General features: G+C 15.5%; 1 protein-coding gene across 3 annotated transcripts; it reads right to left on the bottom strand.

The window, feature by feature from the left end:
- Positions 1 to 1,379: 1,379 nt before the first annotated feature.
- On the bottom strand, positions 1,380 to 15,551 carry LOC107996954 (farnesyl pyrophosphate synthase). 3 transcript variants are annotated; one of them, XM_062084021.1, is made up of 8 exons: positions 15,507 to 15,551; positions 14,940 to 15,091; positions 6,953 to 7,091; positions 5,330 to 5,470; positions 4,906 to 5,103; positions 3,625 to 3,792; positions 3,286 to 3,498; positions 1,380 to 3,201 (listed from the first exon to the last, which is right to left on the bottom strand). In XM_062084021.1, the coding sequence occupies exons 1-8, from the start codon at positions 15,534 to 15,536 to the stop codon at positions 2,992 to 2,994; spliced, it is 1,251 nt and encodes a 416-aa protein (XP_061940005.1). In that variant the 5' UTR covers positions 15,537 to 15,551; the 3' UTR covers positions 1,380 to 2,991. The 3 variants fall into 3 exon arrangements, with proteins under 3 accessions (XP_061940005.1, XP_061940006.1, XP_061940007.1); XM_062084022.1 differs by lacking the exon at positions 15,507 to 15,551 and adding an exon at positions 15,264 to 15,306; XM_062084023.1 differs by lacking the exons at positions 14,940 to 15,091; positions 15,507 to 15,551 and adding an exon at positions 9,140 to 9,256.
- Positions 15,552 to 19,792: the final 4,241 nt, after the last annotated feature.

Raw genomic sequence — 19,792 nt, 5'->3', positions numbered from 1 at the left:
CTTATGAAAAAAATTAGTTTTTTTTAATATTTTTAAAAAAAATAATATTTTTCTAAGAATTTATAGTCTATATGAATGTTAATATTAGTTATTATTGCTAATAATAATAAGTTGTTTTATTATTAAGATATCATTTATTGTTAACAGTTAAACTAATCAAATGTTTTTTTAATCTAATTTTTTTGAAATAAAAATTGAGATAAATATAATATACGAATAATTTTTTTCTTCTGTTTATTTATTTTATTGAATGTGATTATATATTCGATTGATAATATCTAATTTTTCTTATCTAAAATCCTTAAAACCTAATCTATTGGAATTTATTACAAAAAAGATGCATTAACACAAAACGAAATACAAAAAGATTTATATAATATCTAATATTAATAATTATAAGATTATTATAGTTTTTATTATAAAATCTATTATGAATTCTCGCTCAAGGCCTTCTAATGTTTTTTGAACTCTTGTTTTAGAATTCTAAAAAGTAGTTTTTCATTAGATTCACCTGCCATCTATGCGTTTATATACAAATAACTTATATCAGAAATTATTTATCAACAGTTAATACTACAATTTTTATATATTTTTGCGTATTTTTTTATTATTTTATATTATTTTTTATTTTGAAATATTTATATATATTTTAAAATATTTTTTTTTGTAATAACATATTTGCGAAATTCGTTTGCAAAAAAAGTTGTTGTTTTGATTTGATTTTTCGCTCTGTCAACTTTTATGGCAATTTTATTATCAGTTTTTTATTGCATTTATTTATATACATGTCGATTTTTATTTTCCGTTGTTTTTTTTTAATATTAATATTCAGTATTTTTTACACAAAATTATAAGAATCACTTTCAAATTTTTGTAGTAATTGTTATACCAAATAGAATTTGTGTTATTTTGTTATGCTTAATGTAAGTTGCAAATGTCAAAATTATATAAAATATATAATATATAATAATATATAAATAATACGAATTATTTTATATAAACATTTTATTTAATAAAATCAAATTGGATTTTACATTTACATTCTAAAACTATAAAATAAAATGTTTTTTTAAATGTATCAATTATTTGATGGAAATATTCAGATATCTATTATATATTTTGGATTATTTTGTTAAAATTGTTTTAAAATTAAATAAAAATATAATAAAAAACTGTATTTAAATTTTTTAATATATCATTGTTATATTTTTCAATTTCTTAATATTTTCCCTAATGAATACATAAAATTGTTTTTTTGTTTAAGAAAAAATTAGCTATTTTATCAAACAATGATAAGTTCATGTTAATTGCTAATTTTTAAGAACAAAAAATATTGAAATATTTCTACTGAGCTATAAGTAGAATGAATATGAAATTCATTAGTGTAAAATTATTTCTTTATTATATGTTTACAGCAATATTATATACCTTTTTGGTATATAATAAAGAATAATACACATATTATATAAGTTCTTTTTTATATGAATCTTAAAAATGTACTTTAAATAATATTAGAATGAATTGACAGCTTGACAAAAATACATAATATTGCGCGAAAGTTTATATTCATTATAATATTAACAATATCATTATTATTGTAATATTTTTGTGTATTGTTGTTTTTTATAAATAAATAATTTATATAATTTACTATATATAATTACTACAATATAGATTCAATTATCATAGTTTTATTATAATGTGTTTCATTTTCCATAATAATCTATTTCATTTTTCCAATGAATATTTTTATAGATAAATAATTATTAATTACTATTAAAAAAATTATTAATAATTTTAAATAATAAAAGCATACGAAATCGATATAAAAATAAAACTATTTTTATATATCTAAAATCGAATGATCATTACAATTCTCTAATACATATTCTTAATGATTAGAAATCATTTTATATTAAAATAGAATTTAGCAATTCACGTTTTATATGCCAAATTTAACTATTATAATCTGCGGATTGCATCTATGATCCAAGAATCGGATTCGTTAATTCAATGATTAAAATAAAATTGTACTATATATCTTGTTTTATCAAACAAGAGTTTAAATTTTCAATATGTGATGTCACTATTTTCAAAAATCATTAGATAAAGAAAACTTCATTTATATATGAAATTACAAGACTTTCAGAATTAAAATTATATTCAATATGAAAAGAATCTCTCTATTATAAAATTCATTTAATCGTGTAATTGAAGAACTTTCAATATTAATAATTTTGATTATTGGTTTATTACAATGAAATAAAATTTTCATGAAATATAGTTATATATATATATATATAAATACATAGTTATATATTTTTTTCAAAATTATTTTTTTCTCACTAAAAATTGCGAATCTTGATCATCACATATCAAGTCTATAAGAATTAAAAACATCATTAAAAACTCATTTTTTATTAAATATTTGAAATGTTATTAATTTCTAAGAAAAGAACCAGCAAAGAAAATAAGAAAAAATTAATGATAAAATCACAAATTTCGAACAATATGTTATATTTACATAGTTCATAAATAATCTGAATAACAAATAAAATATCTTCCTTATTATGAAGATATTTTATTAGTATCATTATTATATTAGTATTATAACAAATATATTGTATATATTTATTATTTATTATTCATCTTAATTTTCTCCTAATATAATGAAAAAAAAATATAATTAAAATAAATTTCAAAAAATAAAATAATTTTTGTTTCGTTCTAAAAATAAATTCTTTTCGAAATTTTTATCGTTATTCATTTTACATTTAATATCGATAATTTTTTATTATAAATTTTTTTGTTACAAATATTTTTTTATATATCAAACAAAATATCAAAAAACTTAAAATAAATTTTAATTTCGAATTATTTATATTTCGATATTATTTATATTTCTAATAATATAAATATACTTTATATTTAATAATTATACGATAATAAATTTATCTTCTTAATTTTTATTATAACTTAATTTATTTTTGATTAATTTTTTTGTCCTACTTTACTGCATGATGTAGCGAGTAAATATAAAAAGTATTCAGTTGGAAGTTTCGAAGATAATTGTTGTGTATATGTATTCAATAAATCATGCGTTTCTTCTTCGTAATCAAAATAAATATTTGATATACCAATCTCTTCATAAATTTCTTTCACACGTTTTACTTTTTCTTCATCAGTTATTCCATAGCATTCCTATGATATTAATATTATTAGTAATTTATTCCAGTTAGAAGAATAGAAGAAAATAAATGTGAAATATTATTAACGAAAGTTTACTTTTAAAACATTTTTTTGTTTAGCTGTAGCGTGCTGCAATGCAACTACTAAGGGCCACGTACATTTTCCTTCTTGTATATCAGTTCCACTTTTCCCTATGATATCGCGTTTACCGTAACAATCTAAATAATCATCTCGTACTTGGAAAAGATGTCCTATTTTTAGCAGAATTTGTTCTGCTTGCTTATATATTTCTGGATCGGTTATCCCAGCCTATAAATAATTAAATTGTAATAATGTAAATAGAATATAAAAAAAAATCTATATTTTTCTTAAATATAATTATAATAATACAATTATGAGAATTAATAAAATCAAATAGTGCAATTAAATACTTACGAAATGCATAGCAAGAACGAATGGAAGTACAAATGAATAATAAGATGTTTTATATTTTACTATAATATTGTAGCGGTCCATAGAAAAAAGATCAAGATTTGATTTTTTCCCCCAATCAGTCGATGTCAATATATCTAGACATTCACCTTGCACTGTTTTTTTATGATACTACAAATAATAAATATCTGATAAATTGTGTTTTAATAATTACATTATTTTAAAATGTAAATCTATATAGAAAAAATTGTATATATTGCATGAATAAAATTCAAAATTATTGTACACAATCTTAAATAAATTGCATTATTTGTGTTGTATTATATTACATTATTCTTTTATTTATTATTAAAATTTTTTACTAAAACATTTTTAGAATTAATAAAATATCTATAATATTTCTAAAAAAATTAAATTAAATAAAATTAACAATTTTTAACGTTTTTAATTTAGCAAAAAATATATTACTTAATATATATATAATTATATATATAATATATAATAATTATATTACTAATACATATTTAATCAATTAATATTATACTTTATGAAAAATATACAATTTTATTAATTTCTATAAAAGTATACAAAAAATAATATTTATAAATACGAAGGTCAACTGAAAAGCTTGCTTATATATCGAAAATAAAAAAAAATTTAAGGAAATCAAAATAGAAATGAAATATATTATAAATTAATGAATATAATTCATTAACTTCAGAATTGCTATTTTTCAATATAATTTGTATGAGAATATAAATTTTCCCAACATATGATATATTTCTTCACTCCGTTATTGAAATATTTCTATTGTCGATTTTAAATCCAAAATTTCATCTACTTCACTTCATTGTCTATAATGAAATGAATATCTTTATAAAATATTTTTACAAAAATATTTTTTAAAAATATCAAAGAATAAAATGTTAGAATTAATATTACATCCATTATAAAATGCTAACCATTTTACATTTAAAATAGTTATATTTTGATGATATATTAATGTTATCATAATGTTCTTTTTATTATTATTATTTAAAATTATATGCAAATATACTCTTTTTAGACGACCTTCGTATATGATAAAATAATCTAATTTTTTTTTTAAATAGAAATTTATATAAAGAAATTATTACTTTTTTAAAAATTAAAACTATAAAAAATAATAATTTTGTTTTTATTATGAAAAATTAATTTGTTAATACAAGAATTATTTATTTGTAAATATTATTTATAAAGTATTATTTATAAATATTATTATAAATATAAAAATCTATTACTCACTTTCGAAAATAAATTTAAAATATCTACATAACAATCTCTCGATTTAAAATATTTCTTAAAAAGATCATATATACATGTTTCCATAATTAAAATATCATTAACTGCAGATAATCCAATTTTTACATGCCAAGTTGGTTGATTTCGTCGCATGTCTGTACGATCTACAATATCATCCATCACTATGTAAACTGCTTGCAACTGTAATAATCATAATATATGTAAACAATTTTTTAAATTAATAAGTTAAAAGAAATAATTTGAATTTAAATTATATATTAATTAATTAAAAAATTAATAAAATAATAAAAAGTTATATAAGATAAATTTTTTTTCATTGTAAATAAATATATAGTAATGAATATTAGTAAATTAAAAATTCTAAAATAATATGAAGTAAAAAAAGAAATAGAATAAAATTACTAACTATTTCCATACACCAAGCTAGAATACGAGCTAAATGAGTATTTTCTTCTGTTAGTTGATCTTGAGATGCCAACAATTTATATGCAACAATAAGTGATATTGATCTTCGTCTTCCTCCTTTCGGAACATTATATTCCAATATCTAAAAATTAAATAAAAAAAAATATTGTTTTATCATTTAATATATTATTTTGTTAATTTTTAATTTTCAAAATTTTTTTGTTATATATCTATTATATATATCTATTTTATATATTATATATATCTATTCTTATATATTATATATATATATATATGTATCTATATATTATATATATTATATATATCTACAGTAGACTAAAAATGACATGACTTTGGAATATAATTATATAGAAATTATTATAATAAAATAATAATAAAAAAAAAATAATAATAATAAAAATTCTTACACAAAATTATTTATTTATCTGACATTACTAAATTACAACAGTTTTGTTTTCATATCAAATAATATCCAGGTTGTTAATGGAAAATATTTCTAATCTGATCCGAGTCAATTTTAACGTAATTTTATGTTAAAAAATTAGAATGTTTATTGAATTAAATTATAATATTAAATGAAATTAAACAAAAATAATCAAGATGGTAATTTCAAATGGACTATATTGTATATACAAGATATTCAATGAATAATAGTATAATTATTATAAAAGTGATTTTAAATGAAAATATAAGCTAAAAATATTAATATTGTAAAAGTTTATTACTTAAAATATTACTTTATTACTTTATTATTACTTATTATTAATTATTATTATTATTAATTATTAATTATTACTTTATTATTACTTAAATTTTAAAATTTGATTTTCTCGAGAACGAAGTTATAAATAAAAAAATGTTATTGTATTATTTTTCTTATTTTTTCATGAGAAATCACTTTATACGCCATTTATATATTATTCAATCAAATCTTATGTAATTATAGTTATAAAAGAAATAAAAATCCAGACTATATAAAAATTGGTAAGGTCTTTATTCTTTTATACTATACTCACGGTTGAATTTTAGATGATTGACAATAAAGCACATCTTATCCTCAATAATGTATCCACTTCTATAAGGTTATTTATGTAATATATTTATTATCTTCTTTGACATTTTAGAAATTTTTCCAGATATGTAAATTAGTACGAATCATGTATATTAATTACGTATAAACTATTTTCAATTTATTTAATGTCTATCAATGACAAGTTCTTCTTTAAAATAAGAAATGAATTTTTTTTGCTTGTTTCACCATCTCTATGTTCTTATGAATTGCAATTTTATATAATAAGATTTTTTTTATACGTTTGTATTTATTCATTAGCATTTTATGATATATCAAAGATGTAATGAAGAAAAAAAAATGAAATTGAAAAATTAAAAATAAAAATTATAAAAAAAGATGTAATATATATAGTTAATATAATATACTTTTATGTTAATTTTTAATGAAGCAACAATTTAGTTATAATTTATGCTCAAGGCTTAAGTTTCAAATTGATAAAATTTCATTTTCATATTTTACACATATGAAATTATGATTCACGCAATGATTATATTATCTGATATGAAAATTAAAAGAAAAAAAAATAGATACCTTTGCTATCCATTCGTTAACATCTTGTAATTCTTGATTATTATTTTCTGTCAGTTCACGAACAATATCCGGCCAAAGAGTCATTAATTTATGACTTTCATCTTTGACCAATGAATCGGTATGTTGTATATCATTTGATCTAAAGCAAAAAAATATTAATAACATTTTGTTCATTTTTAGATTTCACTTTTTAGTTAATAATGATTAATTGTTTAATTCTACTGTTAATCTCGCGGAATAACATAATTTATTTTTAAACAAAAAACTTATTACTACGAGTAATAAAATTCTAAAAGCTTCGATAGATTCGAAACATTTGATAATTTTTAAAATGACATTTTTTAATAAATGTTCTAATAAATTTTGAATATATTTTAATTTTTATCTCTAATTAAAAATATTTTTTGCTTATTTCAATAATATTTTTACATTATATATATTTCTATATTATATATATTAATGTTGCTAATTTTCTTTTATATTTTTTATCTTTTAAATAATTTTAGAAAAAACAAAGGACAAACATATCTCTCATATATTTAAATTATAAGATCACATAACTTTCAAACAACATTTATATCATACAATAAAATAAAAACAAATTTTCTATTCGAAATAAAATTTTACAGATATTTAATATATACTATATTATTAAATATAATAATTAAATAATATAATATTAAAGTTTTATCAAAACAAAATTTTTATATAGCAATTTATTTTTTGAAAAAATTTTTTTAATATTCAAGTTTTCTATATATATATAGAATATTTTTCTATATATATATATTTTTTTATATGTAATTAATGTATAATAAATCGAAAGTAATAATAAAGAGACAAATAATAATAATAATAATAAATTGTATATTTCAAAAATATATATTTAATAGACAAATTTTAAATATATGAAAAATAATATTTAAAATACATTCATCTTTATCAAATAATATAGATAACAATAATACAGATGTGTATAATAAACAAAATAATTTGTTGATATCTTAAACTAATTATTTTTTATTGATTTAAAATTGTAATATAAATAATTTTGCAAGTAATTGTTTTTTCTATTTTTTAATCTTTTAAAATTAAATGTCATTATTTTAAATTTATCTATTATAACATTTATTTTTTATTACTTAGCAATTTCAAATGTCTCATTAAAATGTTGTAAAAATGTTAATAAAAATTTAAGTTTAATCAAAAATAATTATAATATAAATAGACGAACTCGTTTATAATAACTTATGTAAAAAAAATTAATATAACAATTTTAATTAAGAAAAGTACAATGGATAAAAATATTATCGCCTTATTTGCTTGTTATCAAATATAAAAGTTAATACAGTGCATTGAACATAAGTTTAAGCTTTTAATTAATTCTTAATTTAATATTAAGATAATTTATATAACTTAATTTAATAAAAATTTTTTTAATTATTTTTAACTTTTTTACATATAAATAAGATTATTTTTATTTATTTTTATTAATTATTATAATTAGATTCAATAAATACTACAATTTTTTAATATTAAAATTGAATTAAAATCGATCTAAAAATCACATATAACATTATAACATTTTTTTCATTTATCAATTTTTATTAACAACTTGGATATTATTTGAAGTAAAATGAAATTTTTATAATTATTTTTAATATCAATAATATTTAATATAAATAATATTTTTAATTTTTTATTTATATAAGAATTTTTTAATTTTTTTTAATTTCTGCATATACATATTTATAATAATCGTATTCCAAAGTCAAAGTATTACTATCAATCCCAATTTATTCTATTATCTATTTTATATCTAAAATAATTTTTTTAATATTCCAATATTTATATTCTTTTTTCTAAAATTCTTTAATAAAACTCTTAAAAAATTTATTAACATTCAACATTTTTGCTGTTATATTAAAATATTCAAGGTGCTAGATTTTAAAAGTATTTGCATATATTGCACAAATTACTACATTGATAATTTACATAATACATTATAATTTTTATAATATAAAAAATCTATATGTAAACACAAATATATAAAAAAATACAAAAACTACAGGACATGATTTATCTAAAAATGTTTTAAGTAAATTATAAATTTTTAGAAAATTTAATTTATTTGAATTTTTCATAAATCTGATAAAACCTTATATAATAATACAAAACAATACATACTTTGAATTCATTTCTTTTCACAAATAAAAGATTTCTTGAGATTAAAATAATGTAGAATATTGTAGAATATTGTAGAATATTGTAGAATATTGTAGAATATCGTGACTGGTTTATATTACACTATTTTTTTTTTTTCAGAAGTAGATCTCCCGAGACTAATCCAAAAGTAATATAGAATACTGTAGAATACTATGAATAATTTATATTCCACTGAATGTATAAATATATACTTATATACATAAGTAAATACAGTTCATGAAAGAAAATACTGATTGTTTGATGACCCAATATATTTATAAAAACAGGCTTATTGGTCGAAATGTTATCCACAGATAAAATCTTATATATTGAGAAAAACTTCCTTTTCTTTTGTCCATTCCGAGATTTTTTTCCAGTCAATATTTAAATTTTAGTACATTTATAAGACATCTCAGAGATATAAAAATAAACATTTGTAATCATTATAAAATGTATTTATATAATTCATAAATATGAAAAAATCTCTGTTTAACAATCAGTTAAAAATTGTAAAATAATACAGAATGTCAATAATCAAAGATTTTAATAAGACATAGAATTATGTTATTGGAATCACCAAAAAGATTCAAGATTTTCAATAACTTGTTAACAAAGTCATAACAAAAATTTTAGCAAAGAAAAATATTGCTTGAAATTACTTTAGAAATTTTCAATTAATTTTCATATTTTTGAACACTTTGTTATATATTATAAAATCTAGATTTCCTACATTCTCGTACATCCACATACATCCTCATAAAAATCTAATCTAAAATCATTTTTGATAAATTTGATAAATTAGAGAAGAACTTGAATTGGATTAGATTTTTATGAGATGGAAATAAAATTTGTTTATATTTTTATTTATAAAATATATAATTGTGATTTTTTTTTTTTAGTTAAATATTATTATTAAAAAAGACATTTAATCATTCAAAAAAGTTTTTTATCTATTCTTTATAAAACATAAAATATCCATCTATTATACGTTTAAGAAAAAATTGTTCATGATGATGAATTCGACAATATATTTCATTAAAATCTTATGATTCAATTATTTTACATATTATAAAATTAAATTATTTGTAATTTGATAAATAAATTTCAATTTTTGTTTCTTTCAATATATAGAATTGACCTCTATATTTTCCACGCATTCTAATTAGACATTTAATTGATTGAAAATCTTTATCTTCTTCATGCAATTTTTATTGCAATTTTCATGCAATCTTAAATTGTTTAAAACTTATATAATTAAACTTATATACTTATAAACTTAGTCTGAATTACAATAGTCTGAATCTATTAATTTTATATACTTATAACTTTTATATAACTTTATATAATTTTTGCTATTTTTAGAACCAAAAAATTAATTAATGAATATATTAACTCTCAATATATAATTGTACAATTTTAAATAATTAATTAATGTTAAAATTTATAATTTATGCAATATATAATATTTAAAAAATGAGCATGTTATATTTCATATATAAATGGAAAAAAAAGATAGATTATTGGAATAATATTGTAATAATATTTTATAAAAAAAAAAAAGAATAAAATAAAAAGAATAACTGGAAAAATTTTTAATTATAAATCTTAAATAATGTTATTTAAAAAATAAAATGAATAATAAATATTAAATTTAAATTAAATAATAATTTTAGTTTAAAAATTGTCCTAAATTAAATAAATTATAAATAATATAATATAAATATAAATATAAACATAAATTGAATAAAAACAAAAACATTTCAGAAAATAAATAAATATTATTTTACTTAAAACTATTTCATTTAAAAATTTTGTAATTTAATTGAAAAAAATTTATAAGGAATAATGTAATAGTTATATTAAAATAATAAATAATAATAAAATTAATATATATATATCTATATATAACAAATATAACATTTATACAAATAAATAAAATTAATTTATAATTTAAAAAGTAGAGCAAATAATATTTAAATATCACGATATCAGTTACGAGCTATTACATGACCAAATAAAATTTAAAACTAGCATTAGTATTTAAAATGTCAATATATATCTTTTTGTGAAAAGTTTATGTCAAGATAAAATTATTTAAATAATAATGAAATTAAAAAAAATTATCGTATAATTTATGTATATAATTTATATTAATTTTTCTAAAAAATTATAGAAATTTCTAATATATGAAAGTTCTAAAAATATAATAAAGATATCATAAAAAAAAAATGTCTTTTTGATTATAAATGATTATAAATTTTTGGTTATAAATGAAAAAATAAAATGATTAATTTACCGATTTTCTATAGATCATTGCAATTTTCTATTCAAGATCTTTTGAAAATTATTATATGTATAAAAATTACATGTATATAAATTATATGTATAAAAATAAAACTTTATAAAAATATGTGGTTTAAAGAAATATCAATAATTTCAAAATATGAAAAATTAAAAAAACAGAATAACTTCGTAAAAACAAAAATCATAAATCTTAATTTGAACCAAATAACGATTTTAATGTCATATCGTTAAATATAATTAAGATATTAAGATATTAAGATATTAATTAAGATAAAATAAACAAAATATAATAGCCAAAATATCCTATGTACGTATAAATTATCAATAAAAATTTTGAAATTTTGAAAAACTATATAAAATATTAATTTTTTTAAATATTATATTTTAATGCTTTTTCAAAATAAAAAAGTGATGCAAAAAAATGAGAAATAATATGTATAAAAAAGATATATAATTCTATTTAAAAAAAAACTGCATCTTCTAGATTCACTTATAAAAAAAGTGAAGTCATAAATGAATAGATTTTTCTAACTCCAATTTTTTTTGTAAAGATCTTTTCAGGTCTTTAAGCTATAATAGAGATATGAATTTTACATGAGTTATTTTTTTTATTTATTTCTTTTGATCCTTAACGTAGTATATTATAGTATTGTATTTTTACTCAGTTTTTGTTATGTAAAAACATAACTGTTATAAGATATTTCTATATTTTTATTTATTTTTTTATATTTCATTATATAATATAAAATATTTTTATTTACATTTATTACATGATTTTACTAAAACAGAAACATTAAAGAATTAATATAATATAATTATAAATAATTAACCTGGATTCTTATTAAAATCTTTCTATCTATTTCAACTAATTATAAATATATCTTAAAATTAAAAAAATTATAAAATATAAATTTCTAGAATAGTAAAAAAAATATAACGACAAAAATAAATAAATCTATTACGATAATTCTTTTTAGATAGTATAAAACGATAATATATCATATATTTGGCTACAAATAATAATATAATATAATGAGAATAAAAAAAATTTTCTTCATATTCAATTTTAAGAATTTGTTATAAGATAATAATTTATATATTATATTTAAATCTAAAATATGAAAAATACTTTTGGATATAATTTTTTTTTATACACACAAAATTTTATTTTTAATTTTTAAATATCATTGTTTAAACAATTTAAAATAAAATTAACATGATTATTCTTAAATTTTAATAATCAGCAGGAAATTTAAAAAAAAAATATTATATTTATTAATAGAATAATTAGATTTTTCAATATACAAACATATATTTTTAAAATTGTAATAGATATAAAAAAAATGGAATGAAAATTTAAATTTGGTTGTATATATATAATTTTATAAAGAATAAATTAAAGTTTATTCATTGTTCATGATATAATTCGAAAAATATATATATTATATTCTTTTATTAATATAAATTGATATTCTTTTATTGATTATATTATAATCTTTTATTGATATAAATTGATATAATTGATTAGAATATTAATAACAATCAATAACAACATATTTAAATATTAAAAAAATATTTAATATATTATATATTATACATTATATATTATATATTAAATATTATATATTAAATATTATATATTATATTTAATATATTTTCTTAGATATATATTGTTTGGATTTGTAAAAATGTTATAATAATAATTGTAATTTTTAAACAAATATTAATAAAATAATGATTTAAATTTCATTTAATTTCATATAAATTACATATTTCACTTTGAAAACTTAAAATATGAAAGTAAAAAAATGATTAATTTAGCGTGAAATGATCTACACAATATAATTTAATAAATAACTATAATATACTATAGTATATTAGTGTTATTATTACTATAGTATATTATACTATATTAAGTATATGTAGAAATTTTCAATATAATATAAAATACTTATTAGTATATAAATATCTAATATATTTAATATAATATTAATGCAATATATTTTTTATATTATAATACAAATTAAATACAACAAATATAAAAAAATGATAAAAAAAATAATTTTTTTATATATATTATATATATAAAAAATTTTTAAAGTAATATTTTAGAATATTTTAGAAATCAAAAATTTTTTTTTAGAGAAACAGAAAAATTATTACATTATTAGAAAAGATCATAATTAAATACAAAAATTTTTACAATTTTCTTTAATATTTAATTAAGAATGAATATATATTTTATTTAACAAGATTTATTATTTATATTTACATAAAAGTATTTTTATGTAATATATTATAACAAATAAATGAATATTTTTCTATAATATATATTATTATGTAAATTATAGAAAAATATTTATTATAAAAACTGAATATTTATTATAAAAATTATTCTAACTTTCAAATGTTATATAAGTTATAAATATTCAATAATAATACATTAATTTGTATCATATATATTTTCTATTATATTTAACTCTGAAAATACGATGATATATTACTCATATATAAGTTAAAAATATTTATATAAATTAATAAAATATTTGAAATGTATTTTATATGTTTCAACAAAACTGAGAATATTTCCTAATTTGGGAAAAATTCATTCATTTTTTTGACTAATTTTTCAAGTATGATGTAATATTATTTTATATATCAAATATTTATATAACGACTTCAAAAAATCTATCCTTTTAGAACAAAAAAAGAAAAAAAGGAAAAAGGAAGAAAAAAAATAAAAAGCAATATTTTAATTATTATATTTTTTCTATATAAGAAGTTATATTAAATGTTTATAATTTTATATACAAATAATTTTCAAATAGTTTTCATAAATTAAAAAATTTTTCTATAGATATGATACGTTAAACATAATTATAATTTAGAATAACGACAATGATATAACAATAAAAATTATTATTGATATTATTTTTCAATTATTCATAATTATATTATTCCAAAGAATTTAATTATTGTCCAAATATTTTATTGTATATAATATAAATAATGTATTATTTTATTTTTTTTTCAAAAAATATTAAAATGATATAAATGATATTGAATTAAATAATATATGTGTGTATATTTAATTAAAATTACTTAACCTATATGAAATAAAAACCAAAATTTATGTTTAAAAGTTATATATATAAAAAAAAATTTAAATAATTTAAATATCAGAATAATATTTAAATTTTATACATATATATATATATACATATAATTATAAAACTAATATATTTAATAATATGTATAATATTATACAATAATATAATCAATGTATATTTAATTAACATTATTATTAACTTAACACTCAATATATTGATTAAATAACATGATAAAATATAATGTTATATACTTAAATATTAATATTTTTTTGAGAGATAAAATTGAATAATATTTTATATCTACAATTTGTATATATAATTAAAAAAAAATTACGAATTTATATAAATTATAAATATTTTTTACTTACCTATAATATTTTAAAGAAGGTGTACTTATTTTATAAGAAAAATATTGTATTCTTGATTTTTGGCATTTCCACAATAAAGAATTTTTTCTAATATTTATAGCAGTAAAAACTTTTTGTGAAATATTTCGTTCACATAACGGTAGAATAATATACTTCGGCAAAATAAAAAACATTTTCACGTATATATATATATGTATGTGTGTATATATATATATGAAAATGTTTTTATAACTTTAATTTATAAAATAATGAAATAACAAATCACTATATAATTTTTATAAGACTGTTAAAAACAAGTCAAAATATTGAAATTTAAAATCACACAAAGCAACACATGTTCATGCGTTCATATAAGACCAAAATATAAGCAACGCACGTTATATAGTTCTATAAGACTAAATTTATGCAAATGTAAAGCAGTATTTATATTAAAAAAAACTATAATATTTATTAATATTATAAATTATATAATAATTTGTTAAATAAATACAAGAAAAAATATTATATAAATTATTTTAATATTTTAATAATTATTTCAATAATAATTATTTTAATAAATGTAAATACGTGAAATAAAAAATAACAAATATTTTCCATATGAATGTCAGTATGTTCGCTGGAAAGTATACTTTACTTCATATATATAATATTTGCTTAACAATATTAATAAAAAAATATTTATTACAGAATTTTATGATTTTCTTTTTTTAAATAAAAAATAATTAAATATAATTAAATATTAAAATTATTACATTAATATAAACTTGAGATATCTTGTTATATATACAAAACACAGGTTATTCTTAAAAAAAAACAAGTAACTATGCACATTTTAGATTTAAATATTTTATATATTGTAATACAGGATATAATATTAAACACACTATTTTTACTAAAATATTAATAAATAATTATGAATGACAATGTTTCATGGTATTGACAAACAAATTGATATTTTCAAAACAGATAATAATTTTATATATTTACTATTATATATTTTATAAATAATATTAATATTAAAATGATCAATTTTTTTATTTTTCATTATTTTATCATCATTTTTATTTTTTGGTTTATCTTTATTTTTATTCTATTAAATTTTATTATATTCTTATTATTTAAATATATTCTTATTATCATTAAAAAACAATTTTTAACAGAATCTTATTATTAAATATTAAAATTCTTTACAAATAAAACAAATATATATACATAAATTTTTAAAAATCAATAAAAGTATTTCTAATTTATCATTAAAAATGTTTAATATAATAGTTATTTATATAAAACTTATATAAAAATAAATTGTACTTTAAATATATTATAAATTCAAATTAATTAATTAATAGTATATAAATAAAATATTAATATTAGTAAATATTGATAAAATAATATTTTTTACAGAAAATCCAATGAAATCCTAAATAATTAAAATGAAAAAGAATATATTTTTTGTTATAACTATTAATGATAATAATATAGTTAAAAATTTATTTATTAAAAAATATATCACATTGATAATCGCACATGTATAACTTTACAATTATAAAAGATTTTAAAAATACCATACCATTATAAAATTAAATTTTTTTTACTTTTTTTTTCTTAAAAAATGTAGTCGATTATGAAATAAAAAGATCACAAAAGAATCTCTTTTATATTATATTTATAAACAATTAATATTTTTTTTAATGACATAAAATAAACCTTTTAAAAAGCTTTTAATTAATTTTATAATATATATATTTCTCTTATTATATTTTGAAAGTTATAATATAAGTTAAAACATAAGTTTCTATCTTATTGGTTGAAAAAAAAAATTAATTTTGAAAAATTCTCTTAATATAAAAAAAATAAAAAGATAGAAACATATCGATATAAATACTTACCTATTTTATTTAACACAAAACATAAAAATTTTGAAGTAAACAAATATTTCATTTCTCTTAAAAAAAATAACAAAAAATCATAAAATAAACTAATATATATTATGTAATAATTATATAAATGTCAATATAACCATTAATAATATTGATATAATATAATATAATATATATAATATAATAAATAATATAATAGATACAATATAAATACGGATGAATTTTTTAAACAACTTAATGTAAAATAATATTCTATATAATACTAAATCATTTAAACAAAAGATATAATATGTATACAATATTTTATGTATAAAATATTTGCTCTTTTTTCTTTAATCATAATTAAATAAGAAATTAATAATTAAAATCATAAATATTTTATCAATGAATTATTAAAATTATTTAAAAGTTAATTTATGTATATGTGTGTGTATATATATATATATATAATTTATGTATAATATGTATATATAATAACGAATAAGAGAATTTTTTATAAAATAATTAATAAGTAATTAAAATAATATTTATTATTGTATGTTTTTTTTAAGATAAATTCAATATTACCAATATTTGTTAATATTTGTAAAATAAAATATAATGTTTATTGTCTATCTTTTTTATCTATCGCACTTTGTAATAAATTTCAAATTTTTTATTTTTTCTAATACTATATCATATATTTCTTTAGTATTTCAAACTTTTTTAAATTAACATCTATATTAAATATAATAAGTTGTATATAAAGTTTGAATTTAAATAAAATTTTTTATAAGCATAATATTAATATAATTTGTTAATATAATGTTTTTATTGAAAAATAAATCTATATTAAAAAAAGAAAATGTTACATATTCTGAGATCAAATATTACAAGTATCTGCCAAATTTATATTATATTTGATTTGAATTCTTAATCATTCCTTTATATTTATAAAGTAATTATAAAAACCGCAAATTTTGACTTAAAATATTTGCAGAAATTGGAATAATAAATCATTTCTTAATGTACAAATTAAATTATAAATACACACAAAAATTTTAAATAACGGTAAAACTATAATTTTTATAGTTTTATCATTATTTAAAATTTTTCAAAAAATAAATATATTTTTAAATATATATATGTATGGTTTTATAAATTCTAAAAATGAATTCTGAAAAGAACTTTTTTTAAAATGAAAATAATTATAAATTCTAGAAATTCAATATAAATATTTGAGCAGAAAAATATTTATGTTAATTTTTAAAATTTTCATAAATTTTATATGAAAATTTTATATTAAACAAAAATCAGATTTATTAATTTTTAGTCAAATCTTTTAAAATTTTCAAATATTTTAAGTAAATTTAATATTTATTATTGATATAATATTATAATCATATAAATTCTTTAAATTTTTTGTTAATTTACAATTTTATAACAATTACATAATTGCTAATGTCTATTTCTTATTTCAAAATTTTTATCATAATCAAAATAACAAAAATCATAAGAAGTTATTTTCCACATGTAATAATAATTGCTAATCTTTTGACTTGTTCTTTATTAAACTAAATATAATAGTATATTATAACTAAATATAATAGTATTTTATTATTTCAAAAAATAAAAATTATTTTGATAAGTTTTCTTAGAATACCTTATACAATTTAATTATTAAATTCTTTAAATTATATACTTAAATAAGAGCAGCAATAATTATGATATGAACTGCATCTTGAATATATTTATTCAAAATTGCATCAAATTTCATGTTCATAAAAGTCTCTTTATTTTTTCAAATTACTCAAATTTGATTCATTAAAAAAGTTGAATTTGTGATTTTAATTAAATTTGATGTTAATTAATTTGATAATTGATTTTTGGATTTTCTTATTTGATGAAATTGATGAAATTATATAAAATTCTGCAATAAAAAAAAATTTATCTTAAATTTATAATATTGAAATAAATTCAGAATTATAAATATAATAGAGAAATATGTACATATTTTTTACTTTTTTTTTACCATCATACTAAATATTTTTCGTAGCTTTTTTGTTTTTTTTTGATGGAATACTTTATGCAATTTGATTACTTTTCATTGTTTCTTCTTCGCTGAATTTTTATCTATTGATCATTAAATTTTTTCTTTCTTCTCCAGAAAAATTCCTCTAATCATATTTAAGAGGTTAAATATTATTTTAAGATATCAAAAGTTGTTAACTTTTTTATGTCTTTTACAGTATATTTTTAATAGTTTTTTATAACGAATAGAATTTAAAAATAATTATAGTTTTAATTATAGTTTTTAGGAAATTATTGATTTAATACTTATTCATATATAAAATTATCAGTGATTTTAAATTTTACTAGAACGCCATATTAATTTATATCCACGTATATGTATAGTTTGTTCAATGAGCAAAGACACTATAAAGGACTACTTAATCAAGAAAAAAATTTAAATCTTTATACTCTGAAATAAGAATATTCAATTTCGATTCAATTTTTCAAAAAATAAATTCTGTTTAAAATTTTTATGATAAATTTTATGCTATAATTTTTATGGTAATTATAAATATTTTGTTTTAATAATTATATATTCTTGATTATACAATACAATAAATACAATAAAAATAAGTTATAAAATATATTAAATCAGAATATGATACATAGATATGTATACATACATTTTTCTTGAAAATAAAATCTCATAAAAAATTATATTTCATATTTTTGAATTATTTTTAATATAAAATCATTCTCTTTTTGTTGTATTACTAGTTATCAATCATATACATTTATGTTAATCCATTTTTATGCTAATTTGAGCTTTTTATGTCAGTATCAATATATTATAACATATTAAACATATTGAACATAATTAAAAATAATGTAAATATAAATATATAATTACGCGCGCGTGCATACATACACAAAATATATATTTCAAAAAATCTAATCTCTCCTTAAAATTTTATTAATTCA

Source organism: Apis cerana, linkage group LG13 (assembly GCF_029169275.1).
Source record: "Apis cerana isolate GH-2021 linkage group LG13, AcerK_1.0, whole genome shotgun sequence".
NCBI lineage: Eukaryota > Metazoa > Arthropoda > Insecta > Hymenoptera > Apidae > Apis > Apis cerana.
The sequence above is the reverse complement of the archived record's forward strand: the minus strand, read 5'-3'. Positions and strand labels throughout refer to the sequence as shown.